General features: G+C 43.9%; 1 protein-coding gene across 1 annotated transcript in view; it reads right to left on the bottom strand.

Moving 5' to 3' along the window:
* C2CD5 (C2 calcium dependent domain containing 5) overlaps positions 1-9,210 on the bottom strand; it is a 109,210-nt gene that overhangs the window by 75,182 nt on the left and 24,818 nt on the right. Inside the window, exon 8 of the mRNA XM_050968788.1 lies at positions 6,595-6,680. Coding sequence (XP_050824745.1) covers positions 6,595-6,680 — 86 coding nt within the window. The remainder of the gene's footprint in view (positions 1-6,594; positions 6,681-9,210) is intronic.

Below are 9,210 nucleotides of genomic sequence, written 5' to 3'. Positions count from 1 at the left end.
GCTATGTGGCCCAGGAGCTTCAAGTAGTTTCTGGCTGTGGTGATGGGGCGATTTCTAAGGCTCTCTATAAGCATCCCTATTGCTTGGAGTCATGCTTCTGGGAGGAAGGCTCTGGCTTGGATCGACTTGAGAATCGCCCCGATAAACTCTATGCTTTGAAATGGGGAGAAAGTAAACTTCTGCACATTTATTAGCAGACCTAAGTCCTGGATTGTTGACTGTATTAACTTTACACTGGGCTTCACTTGGATCTTGGTATGAACCTGCGACTGGCCAGTCGTCGTGGAAAGGGTAGACCTGGACACCCTGTCTTCTCAGGAAAGCTGAAACAACTGCCATGCACTTCGTGAACACCCAAGGTGCCCCTGGCAGGCCGAATGGGAGCACCGCTACTGGTAGTACACATGATTCACGATGAACCAGAATCAAGTATCAGAGGGGTAGCCGTGTTAGTCTGGATCTGTAAAAGCAGCAAAGAATCCTGTGGCACCTTATAGACTAACAGACGTTTTGGAGCATGAGCTTTCGTGGGTGAATACCCACTTCATCAGATGCATGCAGTGGAAATTTCCAGGGGCTGGTATATATAAGCAGGCAAGCTAGAGATAACGAGGTTAGTTCAATCAGGGAGGATGAGGCCCTGTTCTAGCAGTTGAGGTGTGAAAACCAAGGGAGGAGAAACTGGTTTTGAAGTTGGCAAGCCATTCACAGTCTCTATAAGGTGCCACAGGATTCTTTACTGGATGAACCAGAAGAATCTTCTGTGTCCCTGAAAGACTGAGACAAGGAAGTAGGTGTCCTTCAAATCGAGGGCAGTGTACCAGTCCCCAGGATCAGGAAGGGGATGATGCAAGCCAAAGAGACCACATGAAATTTTAGTTTCTTTATGAATAAGTTGAGCTTTCACAGGTCCAGAATTGGTCTGAGACTGCCACTGACTTTTGAAATTAGGAAATAAGGGGCCGGGGATTCTATTTCCAATAATTCCAGTGGAACCTCTTCCACGGCTCCCACCCTTAGGAGCGACTGCACCTTTTGGGCTAGAAGGGTCCCTGAAGAGGGATGGTGGGTAGGGGCACACAACTGAACTGAAGAGTGTGTTCCAGTGCTCTCATGACTAGCACACAGCAATCTGAGGCAGTACAGGCCCATGCCCAACAAAAATGGGATAAACAGTCCACAAAAACTGGGGAAGCTGGATCCAAGTTCTGTCCTGAAATGTCTTCCCCACACATCCCATCAAAAGTCTGCTTAGATGCCACAGAGTGTTTGCAGGGAGCAGGCGCGGAAAAGGATTGCAGTGGAGGTCTTCTCCTAAAGCCCTTGCTCTTCCTCCTTTTGTGGTCTTGCCAGGCAGATGGCAAGAAGAACTCACTGGCCAGCTGAGGTTTATAATGTTTCCTTGAGGGTGCCGGTGCATTAAGCCTTAGGGACTTCGGGGTGGCCCTCGAGTCCTTAGACTATGCAGCTTGGACTCTGTCTGCTCAGAAAAGTGATGTATCCTCCAAAGGAAGGTCCTGCAATGTCTGTTGAACTTCATAAGTAGGCCCATGGATTGAAGCCAAGAGCTTCGACATATTGCCACCACTGAGGCCATGGATCAGGCTGCAGAGTCCGCTGCATCCACAGCTGCCTGCAGGAACACCTTTGCAATAGATTTGCCTGCAAATTCTCACCTAGACTCCTGTGACGGTACTTAAATTTCAGCATGAGTCCCAGGAGTTAAAATCATATCAAATCAGCAAGCACTCCTGAGCAGTGACCTTAGCTGGAGGCCACCTGTTGAATAGACCTTTGTGCTGAAGAGGTCTAATTTTTTTGGTGTCCTTGGCCTTGGGGGTTGACCCCTGCTGACTATCATTTCCGCTACTGATACAACCAAAGATCCCAGTGGTGGACGTGTATAAAGGAATTCATACCCATTAGCCAGGACAAAGTATTTCTTTTTAGTTTTCTTTGCCATCAGCTGAAGGGACACTGTGGTCTGCCACAATGCCTTGATGGGTCCTTAATAGCATTGTTCAGGGGCAATGCCACTCTTGAAGGGTCTGTTGGTGCTAGAATGTCTACCTGCGCATGGGAAGACTCCCTGATCTCCTCCATCTGGATCCTCAGGTTTTGAGCCACTCTTTTAAGGAGCTCCTGATGAGTCTTGTAGTTGACCCGAGAGGGCGATATGTCTGCTCCAATGACAGCTTCATTCGGAAAGGAGGAGAAGGACGCCTGTACACATAGAGGACACTGTTCTTCGCCCTCGGCACAAGATGTGTCTGCTGGTGCTGGATCTTGATATTCAGCACCAGTCTCTGTACCAGAGCCTAGATTTTGCTCAAAGCAGAGCAGTGGAGGCACTCTGGACTCTGACACCACAGAGTATGACCTTCTGGAATGTGACCCTTGCATCAGAGGGAATGCTGAGGGTTTCCAGAAAGGACACTGTCCCGGCATCTGCCACTGTCCCTGAGGCCAAGCCATGGGTGGGCTGCCTTGACTCACGTCTATGGCCAGATAGCGCCAGCTGTAGTGACAGCCAGCTCCTGACAGAAACATAAGACTCCACCTCCAAGTCTGTCTCTGAAGATTCCCTTCCCAGAGACCAAGCTGGAACAGTGCAGTGAGGGAGGTGACTAGGGCTGGGCCATCATGGTAAGATTCCCTTTTGAAGGCACCTGAGACCTCAGTTCTGTGGAGGTCCTTCCCGCTGGCGCTGCCACTGACAGTTCTCGTATGGCTGGGGATGGCAGTACCAGTAGAGAGAGTAAATCTCTCGCTGCTGCAAATTCCTCTGACGCTGACAGTACCACCAGGGCAGTGGAACTCTGGTGGCTCTCTTGTGGTGGAGAGCTGATTAGTACCAGACTCAACGGTACCCATTCCAGGGCCTGAGTCAATGGCGTCGCAAGGCTTGTTGGAACCACAGAGTGGCCTGACATGGGTCACACTGTATTAGTATGTGTCTCCCCTACCAACCTCAGGGTTGGGGTACGACCTCTATCAGTCTTTTTCTGTTTCTTTCCCAGCACCGGTGATGGAGAGTGGTGCCGAGGTTCCCCCTCTGGAGCACTTTTCTTCAGCACTGGGGATGGTGAACTGTGTCAAGTCTCTCAAGAAGCAGGAGTGTCTTTCCTTAGTGCCAGTGATAAGGAATAGTGGAGTCTCCTACAGAGTAACAGGGGGTGCTCCTTACTGAGGCTAAAGTACTCGGTGCCGACTCTGAGGCCTGGTCTACACTACGCGTTTAAACCGATTTTAGCAGCGTTAAACCGATTTAACGCTGTACCCATCCACACTAAGAGGCCCTTTATATCGATATAAAGGGCTCTTTAAATTGGTTTCTGTACTCCTCCCTGACGAGAGGAGTAGCGCTAAAATCGGTATTACCATATCGGATTAGTGTTAGTGTGGCCGCAAATCAAAGGTATTGGCCTCCGGGCCGTATCCCACAGTGTACCACTGTGACCACTCTGGACAGCAATCTCAACTCGGATGCCATGGCCAGGTAAACAGGAAAAGCCCCGCGAAATTTTGATTTTCATTTCCTGTTTGCCCAGCGTGGAGCTCTGATCAGCACAGGTGGCAATGCAGTCCCAAATCCAAAAAGAGCTCCAGCATGGACCGTACGGGAGATACTGGATCTGATCGCTGCATGGGGAAATAAATCTGTTCTATCAGAGCTCCGTTACAGAAGACGAAATGCCAAAGCGTTTGAAAAAAAAACCTACAGGCTACACTGTGCTGTGTGACAAGCGTAATGGGAAGCCAGAGACTCAAATGGACGCTCATGGAGGGAGAGAGGGGGTACTGAGGACTCCAGCTATCCCACAGTCCCCAGCAGTCTCTGAGAAGTATTTGCATTCTTGGCTGAGCTCCCAATGCCTGTAGGTTCGAACACATTGTCCAGCTTGGTTCAGGGTTTAGCTCGTCAATTTACTCCCTCCCCCCATGACGTGAAAGAAAAGGGAAAGAAATCGTTTCTTGAATTTTTTCAATGTCACCCTATGTCTACTGAATGCTGCTCGTAGACGCGATGCTGCAGCAGTGAAGAGCAGTATCTGCTCTTCTCCACTCCTCGGTGGCATACGGTACAATAGGACTGCTATCCGTCGTCACCATCAGCCCGTGCTTGATAACTGCTGAATACCCCTGGCTGGCCTCAGGGGTGCCTGGTAAAAATAGGAATGATTCCTGGTCATTCCCAGTAGATGGGACAGAACGGCTGGTAACCGTCCTCATCATAGCAACTGAGGGCTGAGCTCCATCAGCCCCCTCCCTTTCCTGTGTAAAGAGAAGATTCTGTCCTGCCTGGACTATCATAGCAGCGGGATGCTGGGCTCCTCTCCCCCGCACCGCTTAATGTCCTGCCTGGACTGTCATAGCACCAGGAGGCTGCCTCCCCCTCATTTTATCTCACTAACAAGTCACTGTTTCTTATTCCTGCATGCTTTATAACTTCATAACACAAATGGGGGGGACACTGCCACGGTAGCCCAGGAAGGTTGGGGGAGGAGGGAAGCAACGGGTGGGGTTGTTGCAGAAGCACCCCCCATGAATGGCATGCAACTCATCATTTCTGCAGGATCTGACACGGAGCAGCTGTACTCTCTGATACACTGGTTCTCTAGTACACTTGCCCCATATTCTAGGCAGGACTGACTCTATTTTTAGAAACCATAAAGGAGGGACTGACTCGGGGAGTCATTCCCAGTTTTGCTTTTGCGCCCCCGGCCGATTTCAGCCAGGGGCACCCATGACAGCAGCAGACAGCACAGAAGGGCAGATAACCGTCATCTCATTGCCAAATTACACTGGCAGCAGAGGGTACAGAAAGACTGGTAACCATCTCTGCTATCATGCAAAAGCAAATGATTGCTGAGCGTAGTGCTGAAGTATCACCTCTGTCCGCGGCATCCAGTACACATACGGTGACTGTAAAAAAAAAAAAAAAAGCTGAACGGGCTCCATGGTTGCCGTGCTATGGCGTCTGCCAGGGCAATTGGGGGAAAAGGGCGCAAAATGATTGTCTGCCGTTGCTTTCCCGGAGGAAGGAAGGACTGACGACATTTACCCAGAACCACCCGCGACAATGATTTTTGCCCCATCAGCCACTGGGCTCTCAACCCAGAATTCTAAGGGGCGGGGGAGACTGCGAGAACTATGGGATAGCTACGGAATAGCTACCCACAGTGCAACGCTCCGGAAATCGACGCTAGCCTCGGACTATGGACGCACACCACCGAATTAATGTGCTTAGTGTGGCCGCGTGCACTTGACTTTATACAATCTGTTTTATAAAACCGGTTTATGTAAAATTGGAATTATCCCGTAGTGTAGACGTACCCTGAGTGACCCAGCTCCAAGGGAGGTCGTAGTGCTGCCTCCCTGAGGATAAATCTGAGCCTAGCATCTCTATCTTTTTTGGTATGGGGCCTGAAGTCTTTCCAGATCTTACAGCACTCACATACATGAGCTTTCCTCAGGCATTCAAGGCAGCTGGAATGGGGGTCACTCACAGGCATAGGCTTGTAGCAAGAAGCACAAGGCTTAAACCTCAGAGACCGAGACATATCCTGGTGCTGAGAAGGGATTAACACTATTGAGTGGGGTTCTGTTATCCTAATTATTTATCTAAAATCTGAAATTTAACTACTAAGAATAAAGATAATAATACACAATGAGGTTAGAAAGTCCACTAAGGGAGTACTTCCAGAGTGCAAAGACGAGGCAATTCCAGCAACCATCACGGGTGGTAAGAAGGAAATGAGAGGACTGCAGGTCGACGGGACCCTTTATAACACTATGAGCATATAATTCCAGGGGGCACCAGAGCCGACCCAATGGATACCACTGGAAGGAAAAGCTTTCCGGAAGCGGTGCTCAGGGTAACCACATACCTACATTGGCATGGACATGAGCAAGCACTCAAAGAAAAAAAGATAAATTAAATTGAATGCACAGTGTTAACGAACACTGCAGAAGGTTATTTTTAATCCAATACTCCTTAATAGTGATTTTAATGGCAATGCTTTATAGTTTGGGATTTATTACAAAAGATAACTAAAAAATAAAACCTATTCAAATAATACAATATGGGTTAAGTCACGCTATCAGTTCCATTTTTATCTATAAATTAAGTAAGCCTCCTCTTCAGCATCTTTAAATCTGGCCCAATATTTCTGAATAAATCAAGTCGTCTTTTGCCAAAATTCAATTAAGAATAAAGCTATTACAGCAATGACAGCTGCATCGATAATCTACACATTTAAACAAACACTCAATTCTCTTTTGTTATCACTGTGTCTTACAACAATAACTACAGCATTTTATTATTAGACAGATTAGAATGATTTGTTGCAGTTTTTTCATGTTGTTCCAGTAATATATTTAATATTACAATCAATATAATTTGCCTATAAAAAAGGCTAGTAAACAATGTGTTTAACAGAGGTTTATTAAGTTTGGCAGATGCAAAATAAAACAAATATTTACAAAATAATTCTGTCAAAAGGAAATATTTACCTTCATTAAAAGTTAAATCTCCACTAAGCTTATATTAGAAATATAAAGTATAAAATATGATCATCACGTATTCCTTACCCTTTGCTCCAGAGCTGTCTGCGTCTGTTGTCGTAATAGAGCTTTAAATGGTCCCCCTTCTTTTCCAGCACTCCCACTGCCCATTCCTAAAGAAAATCAGCACATAAATAACATCCAGAGAAAAAAGTTACAGACTGTATTTATTAGTCTCCGATTTGTTTTTAAACCTATGATATCAATTATAGTTAGAAACTTCTGAAAGTTTATTTTTTACCAATCAGGCACACTGAAGACTAAGGATTTTATTCACATTTATACTATATTTCCCTTTAGTGCCAGTGTAAAGGGGCATTAGGGTGAACATAAATTGCACTTGAAGTCCCTTTACAGTGTCAGAGTGGTGTACAGGACCTTAGTGTAAATAAGAATAAGGGCCTAGGGGCTTGAACTTGCAGCTCTTAGTTCTATAGTATAGCCTGATCTTTTTCCCATGGATGCAAGAGTGTTTCTGCAATCAGTTTCAATAGGCACAGGATCAGCTCCGTAATCCTTATTTTCACAAGCAGTTACAGTCAAAGTTTCAATTCACATCAGTGTATATTGTAGGATCAGTCCTAACTCAAAAGTGCTAAACTAGAAGTAATCCTACTAGTGCAACTGGCCAAGATTTCTGCTATAAAGCCAACTATGGACCTGTATTCAAGAATTATTTACAGTAGCAGTTAAAAAAGATTCCATGTCGTGAGGTTAATACAGTTTCAGAGTAGCTCAATCATTTTTCCCTCACGAGTTGGGACTCAAACCTCCAGTTTCCACATATACACAACTCCTACTGAAGTCACTATAAAATTTGGCCCAAAGAGAAAACTGTAAGGGCAAGTATATAACAAACGTACATCTTTTAATTTAAATTTTAACTCTGAAAAAGATACTGTAATTTAGAATTGAAGGACAGTCTAACATTTATGTACAGTACTTTCACTCATCTGAATCATTCAGACCAGCCATGGACTACTGTTGAGCATTCTAAACTGCCAAATTTATCTGTGATTTGCTTGCTAAAAGACATTTGTTGCTTTGCAGTTACTAAATCCAGGAAGAAAACATATACTAAGGCTGTGTTTTTTCTACAATAATTATAATTTTGGTGAATCAGATTCACTTGGTGGCATTTCATACCTAAGAACATACTTCACTGATATTTCTTATAGTCGGATCTGCCTACGTGCCTCAGAACTAAATCGATACTTATTTGGTTTCAGTGTATCAGCAATTATACCTTTCAATACTCTGAGAGATATCAATGAAAAAACACTAATAAAAATGAAGGACAAAACTAAAAAAAAGCATCAGGAACAAGGCGAATGAAGTTATGATTGAAGGGAATATTTTTAAAGTTACCTTAACTGCTATTTTAAAACAGACAATACATTGCTACTTTCCCTGTCCCCTTTCTTCTGCTAAAAAATCCAGTAACAATAAAGAACGGAAGATATTTTTCCATGTAAATGTGTGAGGACTTTTTGTTTTAAACAAACTCAGGGACTGTTGTTGTTGGCACTTCATTTATTCACTCATTTCAAAACTGACAAATGCTATCATGTCTAAAATATTATTTATATACAGGAAATGAAATATTTTTAGCTGTTCTTGGATAAGGAAACAAAGATTAGCATCTGTATAGTCCCATTAATAAAATTAAGTTATGTTATGTTATTTTGCATTAGACCTAAATAGCATTTTCAAGGGACTATACAATACTAAAAACAGACTGACATGAAATGAAGAATATTTGTTGAGATGAAACACATTCTTAAAAAACACAAAATAATCAAAGCACTATCTGTAGAAAAGAAGCAGCGATTTCTAGTATTTAATTTAAGAGGACAATCTAGTGATCTCTGTCAATGAAACATAAAAAGGAGGAAGTACAAATACAAAGTTTGTGTACAGTCAGAATGAAACAAACCAATTTAAACAGTACAATAAATATGGTTGCTAGCCACATGATGGTCAGATTTCAACAGAAGAATATGAATGAGTTGGCAAGGATGTTGGAGTGATTGTTCCATCTAAAATATAGGAACATTATTATAATGAAGAGAATGAAAAGAATATAAGTATTCAGTAGTTGTCTAATGGCAGTAAGTCCAATTACCAATATTAAGTGGAGACTTTTTTGAAAAAGGAAAGAGTTCTGCAATATAAGGTAGGCTATTTGTTTCAAATATTGATCAACTTAAGGAAGAGGCTCTAGAAATTATTGTAAGCCTCCAGGTGGAAAAAAATTATCCTGTAATAGTCATGTAGCCAGCAGTTTTCAGAGGGTATTTTAATTAAAAGGTATAGAAGGCTAGGTATTAAATGCCCCCTAACTAACAACAACATTCCATTTATTTCTTAAAAGGCATTTTAAAAAAGGTGATTATAGATTGATCCTACCAGAAGCAGCCAGAAGCAGCTCTTCAGTGAAAGAGACACTTTTCCTCAGAACAAATGGGCTGACATGGCTAGAGTGAAGAGGGTTAAGGCTAGACCCCGGGAGGAGGAGACAGGACTTGTTAAGATGTGGCGAACCACAAGACAGAGTAGGGGAGCTAGGAAACAGGAAAATCCTAGGCCCCTGTGGGGAAGGTGCTGTGGAGGAAAGTAGTAGAGAGAAAAGATGTAGATTCA

The sequence above is a fragment of the Gopherus flavomarginatus genome, chromosome 1, assembly GCF_025201925.1.
Source record: "Gopherus flavomarginatus isolate rGopFla2 chromosome 1, rGopFla2.mat.asm, whole genome shotgun sequence".
Lineage (NCBI taxonomy): Eukaryota > Metazoa > Chordata > Testudines > Testudinidae > Gopherus > Gopherus flavomarginatus.
The sequence above is the reverse complement of the archived record's forward strand: the minus strand, read 5'-3'. Positions and strand labels throughout refer to the sequence as shown.